The 19,310-nt window shown below is 35.4% G+C and overlaps 1 protein-coding gene across 1 annotated transcript; it reads left to right on the top strand.

Annotated features, from left to right (window-relative positions):
• The first annotated feature begins 3,415 nt into the window (after window positions 1–3,415).
• On the top strand, window positions 3,416–16,237 carry LOC143537834 (choline transporter protein 1-like). The gene is made up of 10 exons (XM_077031511.1): window positions 3,416–3,826; window positions 5,580–5,941; window positions 6,548–6,693; window positions 6,800–6,983; window positions 12,243–12,316; window positions 13,060–13,173; window positions 13,463–13,819; window positions 14,033–14,293; window positions 14,627–14,854; window positions 15,742–16,237. The coding sequence occupies exons 1-10, from the start codon at window positions 3,615–3,617 to the stop codon at window positions 15,931–15,933; spliced, it is 2,130 nt and encodes a 709-aa protein (XP_076887626.1). The 5' UTR covers window positions 3,416–3,614; the 3' UTR covers window positions 15,934–16,237.
• Window positions 16,238–19,310: the final 3,073 nt, after the last annotated feature.

Below are 19,310 nucleotides of genomic sequence, written 5' to 3'. Positions count from 1 at the left end.
ATTTTAGAATCCGTAATTGCTCACCTGATAGGAATCATGTAAGGAGTTCTTGATTATCATAAGAGACATATTTATTTATCCCACTGATTATGCTCAAGTGTTTTTCTGTAATACTTTTATCAGAATGAGCAGTAAGAATTTCAAGTCTTTAAGGATAATCAAGACTCAAAAGGGCAAATTTTATAAGACCCTTTTAGAAGCAAAACTCTTCTTAGGTTTTGTAATAAGAGTGGATGATTTAGGTTTGAGATTCAAACTTTATAGAAGAATTTTAGAGTGATTTATGTTATGGGTAATCTAATAAGGCAGACTGAAATTAGGATCATTAATGAAGGATCATTAATGTAAGGATCATTATGAAGATGTGATAATTTTAAGTATAACACCAAAATTAATTTTATTATACTTAAATAAAATAGATCACCGTTGGGCAGAAAATGTATTATTTAAGTATAAAATTCTTGTGCGAAAATAATTGTAACAAATCGCCGTTGGGCAGAATTGGAACAATCAAGTTGTTATGCACAAGGTAAGTTTGCAATACATAAATGTAACAAATCACCGTTGGGCAGAATTGAGACATTTAAGGTATTTAAGGCAAAGTTAATGTCATTTGAGTATCTAGCAATTTTAGGATACTCATCTTTTAGATGACTATGCTTAGTTAGACTAAAACAACTTTGTTAAGCTACCACATCACCATTGGGCAGAAGTGAACTCATGAAGTGTTGTTTAAGTTAAGCAAAACTAAAGTCATGCGAATGTCTGATAATGTTAGGACATACACTTTTAAGTGACATACTTAATTAGACTTAAATAACAATATTAGGTTACACATCACCGTTGGGCAGAAGTGAACTATAAGTGTTATTTAAGTTAAGTAATTTAACGGAGCAGGGCCCCTTAATCAGTTAGGTTATATATAAGGGTTTCTGATCATTCGCAACATGTAAGATATAAGTAAAGTTGCGATTTCTTCGAAGTGATGTTGCGAATTTGGTTAGGGGATTTTAGATGTTGCGAACAGTGCAGTCATAAGTAATGTTGCGATTGATGTTTTATAAGAGATGTTGCGAATGATGTTGTTATGAGAGATGTTGCGAATGGAGTTGTTGTGATGTAATCAGCATTGTTGCGATTTAAAGCACTCGCAACATAATTGTTGCGATTAAGAGTACTCGCAACATCCTGTGATTTTATGGGCTGATCGCAACATCAATAGGTAATACTCGCAACATCTTGCAAAATTAGCTCGTCGCAACATCTTAAGTAATACTCGCAACATCTTAAGGTTCGCAACATTAGTGACTTTTCGCAACATATGTCCCTTCGCAACATTCTGTGATGCTAGGTTCTGATCGCAACATAATTAGTGGACATTCGCAACATGTTACTCGCAAGATAATATGTAATTCTCGCAACATCATGCGATTTCGCAACATTTCATTTGTTGCGATTAGAGTCCAGTTGTTGCGAATAGATGCCTTGATTCGCAACATTAGCAGAATTCGAAAAGAATAATCAACCTGATAACCTTTTCCTAATTTTAAGGGATTTGGGAGATTCTGTTATAAAGTTTTAGATTATCTCAAAATTTAATAAGATTTCAAAATTATATCTTTTATCTTATTTAAAAGATTTTGAAATTAAACTTAGAGATAATATTATCTCTTTAAAGTTTTAGATTATCTCTAATTTTAATAAGATTTCAAAATTATATCTTTTATTTTATATTAAAGATTTTGAAATTAAACTTAGAGATAATATTATTTCTTTAAAGTTTTAGATTATCTCTAATTTTAATAAGATTTCAAAATTATATTTTTTATTTTATTTAAAAGATTTTGAAATTAAACTTAAAGATAATATTATCTCTTTAACATATTTCATTTTCCCAAGTTAATCCTAATTAAGGTTAGTTTTCGAAAATTATGATGTTCTTCAAGAACATCTTCGAAAAAAACAAGAACAGTTTCAAGAATTTTACGAAACTGTTTTCGATTATATTATCAGATTTAATACTGGAATCGAAATCTGAAAGTTTTGTAAAACAGATTTCGAAAAAAAACAGGTTTTTATAATGAACAGGTTTTAATCAGACCTAACAATTCGTTAGAAGTAATACGAACATCAGATCCAATCAGTTTTATGATGATGATCAAAACCGTAAACTTAAGGGTTTTAATCAAAAACTCGTTTCCTATTTTAATTCCAGTTTTTATGGACATCGAAGAAACTGATTAATCAACATCATGCTCTGATACCACATGTTGATCAGTTTCTATAATCGATGATATAATGGAAACAAGGAAATATGTAATACCTGATAATCCAGTGATATTTGAGATTGACATCTTCTTAATCTGATCGAGTTCCCCTTTAGGGTGTATGGTTAGGATGGAGATTAGGTGTTCTTGATGAACACGATTTGAGAGAGAGAGGTAGGGGATGATTCTTATGGTGTTATTATTCATCATTAGTTATTAACCTCTCTAATAAGCTCTCTATATATACACCCAAGGGGAAACCCTATTAATGTTAGTAAGGGTAATTCCGTCCATCAAGGATTTACCAGTTATAAACATAAGGTTATTTAGGTCAATGATCAATAATAAGATAAATAATTATAAGGGCCATATATAAATATATATAAAAATATATTTATTCTAACATGTAAGCCTTGGCAAAGTTGAAGTGCATTTTAAACCTATAAGCTATTCATTAAATCATGTATAAGTTTTTATAAGTGACTAACTATTGTTTATAAAAATTGTTAATTGTTGGATTTTTTAAAACTAGTTACACTTATATGAATTAACTCGTTAACTTAAATCTATTGTTAATTCTCGTGAATTAGTCAAACCACATGAATCAAGGGTGATTGTAAATTAACCGAGTGTCCCAACATTTCTCTTTTATTGTATAAGAAAATTATGTATTATAATTTGTATCTTAAAGATTATATAATTCTAAGAAAACTCGGTTATGTAAACTTATAGTTTTTTTTAATTTTAATTTGTTTTGTTTATGATCTTGATTTTTTATATAGAAACAAAGATATTACATCAACATAGCAGGTAGGCGGGCAACAAGCTGCGCCGCCACCTCTATAATGCAACAAACTTATAGTGTAACAATTATTTTATTTTGTGTTCACATTTCAAATTTTCAATAATTTAAAAAACGAAATAAAAATAAAAAAAAAAGAATTCAAAAAATGACTAATAGTATATTTATTCCATGATTGATAGGATATATATTTATTCCATCTTTTAGGTTTATCAGTAAAAAGCTCCACAGTCCATATAAACTTTGTCTTTTGATGGTCAAGACAAATATCTCATTTTTTTATTAAATCACATGAACTGCAAATATTAAAAAAATTATGCCATCATATCTCTTTCAATTTAATATTGTCACAAAACATTTAACTTCCTTAAATTTCGGTCCATAAAGTAGTTCAGTATGTCTCATTTTATATTTTCCCAAGATTCTTTGTCCAAGATTTCACACTTTCTTTTTACACTCTGCAAACACACACAGTTGTTGAAGTTCTTGAACAAACCCTAAATGTTAAAAATCAGTTGCAAGTTTTGATCTTTATTAAAATCAAAATGAGGGTTTCATTAGGGACAGTAATTGGAAGGTTTCCCTTTTCTTCTTCAAGTAATGGTGGTGGTGAGCAGAATCAAAATCTTGAAGTGGGTGACGTCATCAGGCATGATAGAAGATGCAGAGATATACCTTTTCTTGTGTTCTTCATTGCATTTTGGATTGCTTTGATTGTTAACTCCAGTTTTGGGTTCTATAAAGGCAACCCTTTGAGGTAATTTCATTAACTATTTTGTTCAAGTTCATGTTTCTTGAAATCCCATTTTACCCCTTGTAATTTTGACTTTGTGAGCACTTGTTTAGTTTTTTTTTTCTAACCAATAAATTTGATCAAATTTATGTTTTTTGAAATCCCATTTTACTCCTTGTAATTTTGACTTTGTGTGCATCAAGTTAGGATTTTTAACAATATACATGTTCAAGTTCATGTTTCTTGAAATCCCATTTTACCCTTTGTAAGTTTGACTTGGTGTGCATCAGTTTTAGGTTTTTATTCATAAATTTGATCAAATTATTGTTTCTTGAAATCCCATTTTACCCCTTGTAATTTTGACTTTGTGAGCACTAGTTTTTTGTTTTTTTAAAAAAAAATTTTAACCAATAAACTTGATCAAATTTATGTTTTCTGAAATCCCATTTTACTCGTAATTTTGACTTGGTGTGCATCAATTTAGGATTTTTTAACAATATACATGATCAAACTAATGTTTTATTAAAATCCCATTTACCTTTTGATTTGTGTACTTTGTTTGCATGAATTATTCAATTTAGGGTTTTATAAAGGTAAAACCTTTAAGGTTTCTTTAGCAATAAACTTGATGTTCTTGAAGGCTTGAAGCCCATCTTTACAATTTGATATTTGTTTGGTGTGTATCAATTTATGGTTTTAATAAGATTAGAACCCTTGATTTTGATTTTAATATGTGTATATATATGATTCAATGTAAAACTCCATTATACCTTTTGTTTAAGTTTACTTTAGTATGTGTCTATTTGTGATTCGAAAGTCATTAAACTTATTAAAAGAATAAGATTACTTCAATGACACTCCTAGCACAAATGCTCTATAGAATAACAACAATTTGAGCAAAACCAACCATAAAGCAACATTTTTTCGGCTTTAAAATTGTTTAATTTTTAAAATAAGCCAATGAATCAAGTTAACGAGTGTCGTTAGATTCCAACTTTTGTAGTAAACTAAGTCCATTTTATTTATTGTACTCGCATTATTTCCTACTTTTGCAACACCTAGATTGAAATTACATATTTAGCGTTATGATCTTCAACGAGAATTAACTATATTTACTAGTTTGTTCAGCATACGCAAGGCGTTTATTATAATTAACACTTCAATTAATTTAAAATGCCACACATGAAAGTGTTTAAAACTCAGATGACTTCTACTCATAGTAAATCGTATGGGTGTAAACGAGCTGAGCTCGGCTCGTGTTAAGAGGGTTCGAGCTCAAGCTCGGCTCGTGGGTATTTTTCAAACTTGAGCTCAGCTTGTTTATTATTTATTAATTATATTATTATTTTATTTAAATGTGTATATATTTATATATGTTTGTAATTATAATTTTATATACAGTATGATCTAATAATTTTTATCATAATCTTATATACAGTAATAGTTATTATATAAATATATTAAATAAAAATATAATGTAAATAAAAAGACATTTAGGCTCACGAGGCGGCTCGAGTTTAATATCCTAAGTTCAGGCTTGAGCTCGTTTATGAAATGAACCTCAATAAAAGCTTGAGCTTGTTTAAGCTCGGCTCGATTCGAGTTTTTAACGAGCGGCACAACTCTTTTACACCCTTAATTAAATGTACCATGTTGTGGCTCCTCTGTTGTGCAAGTTAAAAGGAGACTCGATTGTGGGTCCCGTTGGCTCAACGTAACACACTTTTATTTTATTTTATTTATTTTATGCATGCTGACATTGTCAATGTTTCATTAGGCTTGCTCATGGTTTAGATTACAAAGGAAATGTGTGTGGTGACAAGAATGGAAACCCCAATCTTCATGGGCTAGGAGTAAGATATTGGGTAAACCCTAATCAAGTATTTGAAAGCGGGTTCAAAGACACTCATTCGGACTTGGAAGATTTCAAAAGCATTTGTTTAAAAGATTGTCCTGTGCCCTCTGAAGATACTCTCAAGTGGGTGTGTAATTATCCTGAAGGGGACGAAATCCGTCTTTCAATGAAGCAATGGGTGTCTCGGGATTATGATTATTTCTCGTTTTTAACGCCCGATATGAGAAAGTCATCCTTACAACTTCTTGGTCCATGTTATCCTGTGCTTTTTCCAAGTGTAAACGGTAAGTGCTATATTGGACTGTTCAAAAAGTTCGCGGCTCACTTGTAGACAAGCTGGCTCGTGGCTTGCTTGTTCGCTTGTTTATATTAAGGCTCAAATTTATACACACACACACACACACACACACACATATACATATATGTAACTTAAAGCGACATTTTTAATATAAAAAATTAAGAAAAGTTACTAAAATTTCTTGTTTGGCTCGTTTTAAAGTAAAGGCCAATTTAATATATACACTAATTATGCAATATTTAGTTTATAAGTTCTGGATTATGTGTATGGCTGTATGCTACAAAGATTAGTTTTACTTTTTATATAATAATAATAGTGTAGTATATAATCATTTTTTTAATAAACGAGCAGGCTCGGACAAGCCATGACCTGGCTCGTGCTTTTGATGAGCTGAGCTTGAGCTCAACATTCAGCTTGTTAAGATAAACGATCCGGCTTGGTTTGTAAATGAGCTGAGCCTGAGCCCACCCTGGCTCGACTCGGCTCGTTTACAACCCTAGTGCTATAAGAAATCCTTTTTTTTGGTTTTATAGAGACTTACCAAAATAATCACTTATTAGTCATGAAATCATTACAATTTACACATTTGCAGTCTTGTGGAGTTGTGAATTCATGACGCGCAAATCAAACGTATCTCTTCAACAATGGCACCAAATGGGTGGACAAACAGTTGATGATGGTATGATGTTAGATAAAACAGTTCACAAGTCCATTAACTCTCAATCATCCGTCTTAAAGGTTTAAAACTTTAAATTTTATCTTTACAATCTTTTAAACTAAATTCTTTAAAATTTAATCAACTTTTTATTAAGAAAACTAAAATGCTAAAAAATTATGTATGCAGCGTTATGTTGCGGATATTGGGAAAGCATGGCCCGTCTTGATTGTTTGTGGAGGACTATTACCTTTAGTGTTATCGCTGGTGTGGCTTGCAATGATTCAACGCCTTGTTGCTGCGATGACGTGGGTAACGGTCACCCTTTTTGATATTCTTATTATTGCCGTCACCATGTTCTTTTATTTGAAAGGTTCGGACTCCTCTTTAACAATTCTTTTCATCTCTTAACAATGCTACATTTAATTGTGTTTTACCATGACAAATACCCAAAATGCCCTTACATAATGATAGCCATTAGATGAATTTGCATCATATCAGTGAGCATTGGGGTAAAATTCTTGTTGTCATGGTTGTGCATATTAAAAAATGAATGTAGAGAAGTAAAGTTTTCGACTTTTCTCCTATTTTTAATAATTACTAAAAGGGGTAAATTCATCATTTCTGTTGTTATGCATGTAAGTTTCGAAATACAGAAATGCTGTAATTTAAACAGGTTCTTTGTTATAGAAACCAAATTGGTTCGGGTCAAGAACTTAAAGAACGTGAATAAAGAACTTAAAAAAATGTAGAGAAGTGAAGTTTTTTTTCGTAATTTTGGTAATTACTATAAGGTGTAAATTCTGAAAGTGATTATGGTTGTAAAGTATCGATCATTATTATTGATAAACAATGACCCTATATATAGGGAAGAATACAACCAAGAAATAAGGGAAGGATATACACAATGAATACAATGATTATCTCTAAATAACTAACTATAATCTATTCCTAATTTACATAATAATTGGCTGGCTAAGACACCCCCTCAGTTTGAGCGGGTGGATGACAGACGCTCAAGCTGGACTGAAATGATTGGAATAGTTCACGAGATAATCCTTTGGTAAATATATCCGCATACTGCATAGAGGATGGGACGTGAAGAACTTTAATGTGCCCCAGACGAACCTTCTCTCTGACGAAGTGTATGTCAATCTCTATGTGTTTTGTCCTTTGATGTTGAACCGGATTATTGGACAAATAGACCGCTGAAACATTGTCACAAAAAACTACTGATGCGCGCGTTAAAGGAGTGTGAAGTTCGAGCAGCAGATTCCTAATCCAAGTCGTTTCTGCAACCGCATTTGCAACTCCCCTATACTCAGCTTCCGCACTGGATCGTGAGACAGTAGGCTGACGTTTAGCAGACCAAGATATAAGATTGTCACCAAGGAAGACACAATAACGCGATGTCGAGCGTCTCGAATCTGGGCAACCGCCCCAATCAGCATCAGAATAGGCAACCAAGCCATGTGAATCAGATCTCATGATCCGTATACCATAGTCAATTGTTCCTTGCAAATAACGGATGATACGCTTCATAAAGGCAAAGTGAGGATCTCGAGGCTCATGCATGAAGAGACACCTGTTGAACTGCATATGATAAATCTGGACGAGTAAAAGTTAAATATTGCAGTGCACCAGCCAGACTCCGATATAATGTCGGATCCGAAAATAGAGTTCCATCTGTAGCACTTAATTTAGATGAAAGATCAACCGGTGTTGAACAAGGTTTGCACGAGGACATGGAAGCGCGGGTGATTATGTCTTTGGCATATTGGGTTGGTGACAAGAAAATACCATTCTTTTGCTGAGTAACCTTTATTCCCAAGAAATGATGTAGACAACCCAAATCAGTCATGGCAAATTCCCTTGAGAGCGTGCCAATAATGTTGTTTTAAGAGACGGTCATTAGAAGCTGTGAGGACTATATCATCAACATATAATAATAAATATGCAATATTAGACGGGTCCTGTTGATAAACAAATAAAGACTGATCACAGGTGCTGCTACGAAACCCCTTGGAGGTAATAAAATTAGCAAAACGGGTGTACCAAGCCCTCGGTGCCTGTTTAAGACCATACAGTGATTTCTTCAACCGACAAACGTGGTTAGGAAAACGTTTATCATAAAAACCGGGTGGTTGATGCATAAAAACCGTCTCATGTAGTTCCCCGTGTAAAAAAGCATTCTTTACATCAAGTTGATGAATAGGCCAAGTCCTTGACACAGCAAGAGACAAAACCGTGCGAATAGTGGCTGGTTTGACCACGGGACTAAATGTCTTATCACAATCGACACCAACTGTTTGTGAATTTCCATTAACCACCAACGTGGCCTTATAACGTTCCAATGATCCGTCCGATCTAAATTTATGCCGAAATAACCACATGCAACGAATCACGGGACGGTCATGTGGGCGTGGAACAAGCTCCCATGTTTCATTATCCTGTAATGCCGTATACTCGGTTTGCATTGCATGCAACCAATTTGGATCAGTTAGGGCTTTGGCATAGGAAGTAGGGACCGGGGAAAGGGAGATGGTGTTGTGTATAGATAAAGGGTTGGATTGGGATTTGGAACGAGTTGTCATGGGATGTTGGTTAGTAATCGGACCGGTTGGCTGGATAGGATGGCGTTGGGCTTGGGCCGAAGCTGGTATGGTGGTAGAGGGGTTGGTCAAAGGTGGTGCAAGACGAGGACGACGCGAGTATGTGAACGGGTATGGAGCCGTGACCGGGTTGGGTGTGGGCAGGTTAATGTTGGGTGTGGGCTGGTTAATGGGCCAATGGAATGTGAATCCAGGTGGGGTGGTGTCGTCCAAAAAATTGTATGAGGTAGGATGATGAGGAAGTGTAAACGAGAACACGTGCTCATCAAAGGTCACATGTCGGGAGATGTGTACCTTGCCTGTGGTAGGGTCGAAGCAACGGTATCCCCGAAAGTCAGGTGGATACCCGAGAAAAATACATCGGATGGACCGATGGTGAAGTTTATGAGGCTGAGTAGCTGATGTGTTAGGGTAACACGCACAGCCGAACACACGTAAGTGTTCGTAATCTGGGTGACGAAGATAAAGAGCAAATGTAGGTGTGTAAAAATTTAGGCGTTTGGTTGGTAATATATTGTGAAGATAAGTGGCGGTGTGTAGGGCTTCAACCCAAAACGAAGGAGGTAGATTCGCATGAATTAAGAGAGCCCGTATAATGTCGTTCAGGCGGCGAATCATACGTTCTGCCCTTCCATTTTGAGAGGATGTTTGAGGGCAAGAAAAACGGAAAAGCAAGCCGTTTTGTTGGGCAAAAGTTTTAAACGCTAAATTGTCAAACTCACCCCCTAAGTCGCATTGAAAAGTTTTTATTTTGCGGTTAAATTGGGTGAAGATTAATTGATGGAATCTGGCAAAAGTGGGAAAGGTTTCGGATTTATATTTTAGGGGGTAAACCCACACGAAGTGTGAGAAATTGTCAATTAGCACCATATAATACTTGTATCCTGTTTTACTCGTGATTGGCGAAGTCCATAAATCGCAATGAATAATATCAAAAGGAGCAAAAGTAAATGTATTAGACGAATAAAAAGGCAATCTTTTACTATTTGAAAATTGACAAGAATTGCAAAGATTGTGACTCTGGTCCTTATTACATTGAAAATTAAAACTACGATTTAAAATATCTAGAACTTGCGCCCCGGGATGTCCTAGACGATCATGCCAAGGTAAGTGGTGGAAAGCAATAAAGGTGGCTTGAGGCGGCAGTTGAGGCGGCGTGAAAGTATAAAGATTCCCGGTACTGTTGTGGCGAGATAGTGTCTTCTTAGTTTTGAGGTCCTTCAAAGAAAAACCAAACGGGTCAAATTTGACAGACACTTGATTATCACGAGTAAAACATCTAACAGAAATAAGATTTTTAATTATTTGAGGGCTATAAAGGATGTTTGGGAGTATATAAGTTCGGTTTGGTAAAGGGTGAAAGCCGGTACCTGATCCTTTAATTGGTAAAAACATACCATTACCTACCAAAATATTACGACATACAGGAGTAGAATCAGGGATAACGATTTTACCTTGGTCTTTAGTGACGTGAGACTCGGCCCCTGTATCCATAATATCTGAGTTCCAAGCCATATTAGGAGAATTAACCCGCATATTAGCCATTGCAGCACTCAAATCAGTTAGGCAGAAGGGGGGGGGGGTTATACATGGGCTGGTTGAATCCGGGTTGTGCAAACTGAGCCTGAGAGTAACCGGTGGTCGGAGGGAAGCCGGTGAACTGAACCTGAGGAGCCGAGGGTGGGTCGGGTTGCTTGTTGCCAGACCATTGCTGCTGGGTCGGGTAAGGACATGGTGGAGGTGTCCACCAAGCCCAATTAGGAAAAGAAGACGGTTGTCCCTGATAGGCGGTCCATGGGGGCTGTTGCTGAGATCTGCCCCTGCCTCTGCCCCGGCGATTGGAAGCCCCGCCTCTGCCTCTGCTGCCACGACGATTATTGGTGGAGTAGGAAGCTTCAGATTGCTGGTTGTTGTTGGATGAAGAGCCGGCTGAAGGCGGCGCTGCAGTAGCAGCCAAAACTGTATTCTGTGAGCCCTTCTGAGCTTCAATCCGGATGACTTCGTCATTAAGCATAGTGATAGCCTGGTCCCAATCAACACCCTGCTGATTAATTAGAGAAGCAGTGGTGTTATATTCAGGTGGAAGCCCGCGAACAAGCTGAAGAACAAGCCGTGATTCAGAGACGGGCTGATCAACATCGGCCAATTGGCTGGCTAAATCGGACAGCCGTTGATAGTAGTCGTCAACCGAGGAACATGCTGTCAGTGTGAGATTACAAAACTTCGTCTCAAGCGCCGCAGCGCGAGCCTTTTTGTTGCTTAAGAAGATCTTCTCGAGTTTTGTCCAAGCCGCTCTAGCCACAGTTGTATCTATAAGACGTTTCATAAGATCATCCGAAACGGTGCTGTAGATCCACTGAAGAACCAATGTATCGAGTTTTTTCCATTGGGCGTATTCGGGAGATGTGGCGGCTGGAGGGGCTGATTCATCGATATGGTTTGACACCTTATATGCAACAGTATGAAGGCGAAACAGTTTTACCCATGCCGAATAAGTAACCTTCGTTCCGTCCAAAGTCCGGATCTTGGATTGAATGTTCGACACGGAGTAGGCAGGATGAAGAGGATCGGGTTTGTTCGATGATTCAGCCACGGTTTCTTTCGTCATGGTGACGGGGTCGGACGTATCCGGTGAATATTAGGGTGGGATCGAGAGAAAAAAAAAAGAAGCAAAGAGAAGGTTATCAGATTATGGCTCTGGTACCATGAAAGTGATTATGGTTGTAAAGTATCGATCATTATTATTGATAAACAATGACCCTATATATAGGGAAGAATACAACCAAGAAATAAGGAAAGGATATACACAATGAATACAATGATTATCTCTAAATAACTAACTATAATCTATTCCTAATTTACATAATAATTGGCTGGCTAAGAAATTCGTCATTTATGGTTATAATTTTCTAATAACACGAAAATGCTACAATATAAACAGGATCTTTATTGAAATGTTGGTTTTTAAACAGCTATACAAATATCGAGCTGAATCTTGTTATTACTTTAATACCCTTCAGCTGGATGGATCGGAAATGATGCTATCTCACCTATCATTGGCAAGCATGATCCATATTATCACATATCTGGTCGGGTACGTAACTCATTAAACTACAATTCACTTTTTTCTAAAGGTGACAGACTGACAGTTTCAACTCATAATGGAATGAGTCAAATGGGTTGGAAGTGACCCAAAGTCTATTTTCTATACATACTACTAAATTTGTATTAGATATTAGAATGTTTTGTAATCATAATTATCCCATTGAATATTTATACATAAAGTTAGTAAACAATTGACAAAAGTGCTCGTGTCAACACATTTTTTGCGGCTTGCACTTACAAAATGTCCTGTTGCAATCCGCGCACCAGGGTGTAAAGGAGCCAAGCCGCTTGTGAGCTACTCAAGATCGGCTCGGTAAAAGCTCGAATCGAGCCGAGTTTAAACAGGCTCGAGCCCAATCTTGAGCCTAAAAATGAGCTTGTTTAATATAAGAGCCCAAGCCCAAACTTTACTTATCAAGCTCGAGTTGGCTTGTGAGCGTAAACAAAACTGTTATTTATATAATTTATTTATTGTATATGTATATAATAATATTTATTAATTATAAAATTATGATAAAAATAACTAAATAATATACATATAATGCTATAATAATTATAAATATATATAAGTTAATTAATAAATAATAAACGAGTGAGCACGTACCAAGCTCGAGCTTGAAAAGGCTACTCACGAGCTGAGCTCAGGCTCAACTCGGCTTGTTCACACCCCTACCGAGCATGTCCTGATTTGTTACCCAACCCAAATATGTTTATATTTTCATATTGTTTCAGGAACGGGGCCATCTTCATTTTGTTGCAGTACTCATGACAATCATTATGGCTGTGGCCATCCTCTCATCGATTGCCATTGCCCGTCGTATCGTGATGGCAACTTCCGTACTAAAGGCAAGCGTTAAATTTGAATGCTTTTACAAAAACACCCTTAATTTCAAGATTCATGAGTAAATTTTCTTGCTTTAATTTATAAAACCACCCTTAATTTCAAGATTCATGAACAAATTTTGTCGATTAATTTTACAAAAATGCCCTTCATTTCAAGATTCATGAACAAATTTTGTTGATTAATTTTACACAAATACCTTTCCTTTCAAAATTCATGAACAAATTTTCTTGATTTATTTTACAAAACTACCCTTAATTTGAAGACTCGTGAACAAGCTTTCTTGATTTGCAGGTTGCATCCAAGATTATAGGAGAAGTAAGAGCTCTAATTATTTTCCCAGTTATGCCCTCCGCCCTTCTCGCCATCTTTTACATGATATGGATTTCGGCTACTCTTTACCTCCTTAGCTCGGGTCAAGTAGTTAGAGATAGATGCAATGCCAATTGCTGTGCTTACGATCTTCGGTTAAATCATGTGAATTGTGAACGCTGTTGCGGGCATACGATTCACTACACTCCTCATATCGGGTTTGCGGTTTTATTTCACATATTTGGGTGGTATTGGGTCACACAATTTGTTAAAGGCTTTTCTTCAACAGTTATTGCGGGCTCCGTTGCTTCTCATTATTGGGCCCGTGGTGAAGTTCTTGTAAGTTATCTTACATCTATGTTGGTTAGTCAAAGTATAAACTATAAATTGCTGAAAGAAAACTGACTCCTGAAAAACATGTAAAATTACGTAACTACCCCTAACTTCAATAAACTCATTCTAACTTTTTGTGTCTTAACTATCACTTTGAAATTGCACATGTCATGATTAATGTGTAAACATGAAGTGGCTGACACTAAATTATTATTGCAGCAAGAGATTTCATTTCTTCCTATATTCTCTTCGGTAAAGAGGCTTGCGAGGTATAATATTGGCTCGGTGGCTATTGGCTCGCTTATAGTCTCGTTTGTCGAGTCATCAAGCCGGATACTAAAACCGCTTCGCCGGAAACTAATGGTGGTTGATATTAGTACTCACAATCGGGTTGGAAAATTTTTGTCTGTTTCTTCCCATTATGCCCTTGCAGCTATCGAGTGGATCATCAAGTCGGTCAACCACAATGCATACATAATGGTAATTGTTTATACCGTTTTTCTGTCTTTCTTCATTTCGCGGTCCCGTCTATTCTGGGACACAAAATACAAATGGTAAATTACAGTTTTGTCCTTTAACTTCGACAAGTGAAACCTTCTATTTTGAAAGTCAAACACCATACTTTTCATAATCAAAATTATCACGTGTCGTACTTTCAACATTCTTGTTTGAAATGTGTAACATTCTAGAAGAGCATTAATGTGTTTAGTATTTATGCACCAAATGTTTATAACATGTTAGATTTTAAACACTGCGAAGTTTGTTTGACTCAGAAAAGTCAACTCAAGAAAAATGTTTGTTTTGCTTTTACAGATTGCCATCACAGGTGAAAGCTTTTTTGCAGCTTCTGCAATGGCAACCGAGTTGATTAAGAACAATATTATGCGGATCGGGAAGGTGAATGTTATTGGAAATGTTATTCTTTTTCTTGGGAAGCTTTGTGTTAGCCTTGCAAGTGCTTTGTTTGCATTCCTTATGTTGGATAATCACCGGTATAAATCTGCACACAACAAGGTCTCCTCGCCATTGATCCCCGTGCTAGTAAGTTTTCTAACCGCTTTCATGTCATACTGTTCATCAATTGAACGGCAAATGAATTATTTATTGTTTATGATATTATAAAGTTTGGAGCTAGGACTATTCAAAAAGCTCGTGGCTCACTTAAAGTTTGATAAAAAAAACTCGCTTGAAATTGGCTTGTTTGTAACTGAGGCAACGAGCTGAGCTGAGCCAGCTTGGTTTGTAAACGAGCCAAGCCCATGCCAAAGTCAGCTTACTCGTTGGCTCGCTTGTTTGGCTCGTTTTAGCTGGCTCATTGGATCGTTTAAATTAAAGCTGAGTTTTTTATGTGTATAAATTATATACCCTAAGTATAACCCAAGTTTTTAGTGTATATAATAATATAAATTTTAAATTTTGAAGTTTATTAGTTACGCATTATGTGTATGTAAAAGCTTTTTTTTTCTTTTATATATATAAATATGTGTAAATATATAAAATTAATTATTTCCAAAAAAATAAACGAGCTGGCTTCCTGGCTCAACGAGCTACGAGCCGGCTCGATCTTTCTGCGAGCTGACCCCGAGGTCAACATTTCAGCTCATTAATATGAACGAGTCAAGCCAGCTCTGCTCGGTTTATAGATGAACTGCGCCCTAGCCCAAACTGGCTCGACTTGGCTCGGCTCGTATATGGCCCTATAAGGAGCAATAAGTACAAATTTAAATTTTTATAAGGTTATATATGTAATTAATTTACTATATAAATATTAAATTCTAGAACCTATTAAAGAACTAATTTTAAGTAGAGAACTGTATAACCGCATAAACACATGTATTCATTGCTTTAAATGTGATACATATGATATTAAATCTATTTTGTGTGGTTACATGCTAATAACAAAACTCGTGATTGTTAAACTTAAACAGGTATGTTGGGGTCTCGGTTTTGTGGTGGCGACACTCTTTTTTGCGGTGGTTGAGGTATCTATAGACACCATTATACTTTCATACTGTCAAGATTCCGAGGAACATAGAGGGACCACACAATATGCAACACCGCTCCTCATGCAACCCCTAGATGACCCTAATGAGATGGATACTCATACTCATGAACAATGACAAAGTAATCTTCTGTTATTGTTGTATTCCAAGATGTACAACAGCCGAAGCATATGGTACAACATTCGGTCCGGGCAAGTGTTTTGATCTCTAGGATATTATGTATTTTAATAGTTATAAAGTTAGGATAGATTCCTCCTTGCCATTGATTTTTATGAGTTGCGAGCATTTATTTGGCACGATGATTACTATGTAAACGAACAAAATAGTCGATCTCTATGTGACAGGGTGCGGTTTTGAGGAAGTTGGTCCAAGATTTTGCGCGATTAAGATGTTGGTAACGTGTCAAAACGGGCTAGGTTGAAACGGGCTAGTCATTAATGTATGGTTGGATTGACTTGAAGCCTTTTTTTACTTTTTTTTAATAGAAGATTATAAATAATATACAAAATAAAATATAAAAAGTAGTTGTAGGCTTAAGCAGAAGTGTACATTTTTAAACACCTTTGGGTTGAATGGTTTCGGATTGGGTCAACAAAAGTCAAAACTTGTTCGCGGGGAAGGATTGGTTCATGTTCTAGTTCGGGTTTCAAACCGGTTTCAACTGATTTTAGTGGCATCGGGTCTAAATCCGATTACAACATGCTGGTCAGCTTCGGTTTCAAACCGATGTTCTAGCCTAACAGTTTCAATATCAGTTCCGGTTACGAACTGGTTCTGAACCGGTTCAGAATCAGTTTTGTTATACCTCTAGGTCAGGCTTTCGGGCCTTTTAAGGGGTCAGTTCGCACTTAGCAGACACGAGCTTTTGGTTTTTGAGCTTTGGGCTTTTGATGTAAAAGGTATAGGTAGAGGTGAAAAAGATAAAAAACGTTCCCAACCGAATAACAAAAAAACCAGTTTGGCCCAAACCAATTTCAACCCAACCCTACCCGGCAATTTGGATACCGGTTCCCCCTCACATGGCCCAAACTAGTTTCTACTAACTAACCCGACCCAAACCAATTTGTATGGGTTGGAATATTTTGTACCAAAACCGGTTTATGACCCAAAATAAACGACGCCACTAGCTCTTTTCGGATAACAAAAGTAGGTCTTTTAAAAATTATCAGAATAGATCTTGAGGTGATAAACATTACTTTCATAATCCGTTGGACTCGGCTTAAGTAATATCACAACCTTAGACGCGATTAGACTTACACATTCAAACTATTGAAAAGAAGACATAACAATTTGACACATTAATATCACTAGACCAAAGTCACTTTAATATACGTCCATATCAAATAATAAAGTAAATTTATATGCTGTTTCTATTTATATACATAATAATACTAATAATAATAATAATAAGTATAAATTGGATGTGGCTCAATGGTAAAGCACTCACTTAACTAGTGAGATGTAGGGTGTTCAAACCTCACTACCACCAATTTATATGGGAGATATGAGGGATGATCCTGACTTGCCAGGGTTTGAGTCCTGATCTCACCCGGTTTTACCGTCTCCTTGTTGTCGTGCCATTAGGCGGGTGTGGTGGTCGGGTTTTATCCGGTGAATCCCTCAATAGGGTGGACCTCTAGGGGCTTCATCCGTCCGGAATAGTAGCCGGCTCGGGCTACCTTTGTCCAGTGGGGACCGCGTACAGAGTACCCAGCACACCGGCGTTAGTCGTTCAAAAAAAAAAATAATAAGTAACTTATTATATCATGCGGTTTTTAATGTGGTCGACATATTAATAACCTTTTTGAAAGAATCCTTAAATTATCTTATCGTTGACCTAACATACGTCGAACGATTAAGAATGCCACGTGGAATTAAGGACAGTCAAACACATGGTTTTAGTTTTTATCGAAGGATTGCTATTTGTAGGTATTCAAAGATGTTACGTGGCATTAAGGATAGTCGTACACACAATTGCTTTGAAGTTTTATACAATGATTGCTTGTTTGTGGTTATTCAAAGTATTATTATTATTATTATTATTATTATTATTATTATTATTATTGTTGTATTGACTAGTATGGTCATTTGTGTTGTGGCTATATATCAACCTTTATTTTTGAAGATTTAATTGAACAAAAGTATTTTTTTTAGTTACTTATGTTAAAATAAAATTAGAATCTATCAAATTCTCAAAAGAATTAGAAGTTAAAATAGTTAAATAAATTTATGTTATACGTTTGGATGACAAAATACAATAATAATTTTCTGACGTAATCAATTTAAAACCGAAAAACGGGTTAGAAAGTAAAATAATGTGGGAATTTGCTGGTTTTATAGATATTATATCCTTAAAATTAAACTATACAAAGTATAAAATGCATTTTTAAGGACTACAAGCTGTAAGCCTGTAATAAACGATATTTGTATCACTTCTAAATATTTATTTGATAAAATATATATGATTATTAAAAGATAAGTACAAAACCAATGAATATTTAATCCAACACCATAAGTACGTAAATAAGTTTATTTCTCATTTAAACACATGTAAACTTGTTGAATAAGAATAAGAAAACATACAAAGATTACTTTACTGTTGCATGCAAGAATTAAATAAAAAAAAGCAGGTACTACCGGGAGTCGAACACAGGTCGCTGGATTCAAAGTCCAGAGTGCTAAACCATAGAACCGATTTGTATATATTTCAGTAGATAATTAATATACCTAATAACTCAATGGTTTACTGAAATAACTAATACAGCTTTTTGATTTTCTAGTTCGGTTAATTGATGAATTTCTCTCTCACACAAACAAGGGTCTATGACGGGTTAACTGGTTGGATTGGTGAACTCCAAAACGACTCGTATATTTATTAGTGTCTAATACATTAACCCCGACACACGTAACATTACGCTCTGTTCGTGTCGTGTTAGAAGTTGACGCTCCTAATTACCTAAGTCAGTTATATATATATATATAATATAAACGAAACCATAAAAATCCTACGTGTCGTGATGTGGTCGCTCTCCCTTTTTGTGGAGTCACCAGATTTGCTTGATTTTTAAATGAAGGTTTCTCATGCATTTGACCCGAATTTACGGTATGTGTCTCATCAAACCTAGATATTTGTTAAATGAGTTATAACATCTCATTAAGTTAAAGATAATATCACCAAATATTTGATATAAAAATTTATCATCAAACCATATATTATTAAATTTCATACTAACAAAAAATAAAAATTCAAAAAGTAACAAAAATATTAAAAATAAATAATATAAAACAATATAATGGGATAATATTATATTTCCATTTGCATTTCGAAAAGTGAAGTTAGAAAAGAAGAAAGAAGAGAAAAATGGTGGGAACACAGAAGAGAAGACAAAAGACTATCCCTGTCCACTCCACCTACCGTATGTATGTATGTATGTATGTATGTATGTATGTATCAACTCTTTGATCTGATCATATCATGTTCAATCATACTAATT

This window comes from Bidens hawaiensis, unplaced genomic scaffold (genome assembly GCF_021521415.1).
Source record: "Bidens hawaiensis isolate Kalapana, Puna unplaced genomic scaffold, B.hawaiensis_p1.1 tig00011408_1, whole genome shotgun sequence".
Classification (NCBI taxonomy): Eukaryota; Viridiplantae; Streptophyta; class Magnoliopsida; order Asterales; family Asteraceae; genus Bidens; species Bidens hawaiensis.
This window is presented reverse-complemented; position numbering and strand designations above follow the sequence as displayed.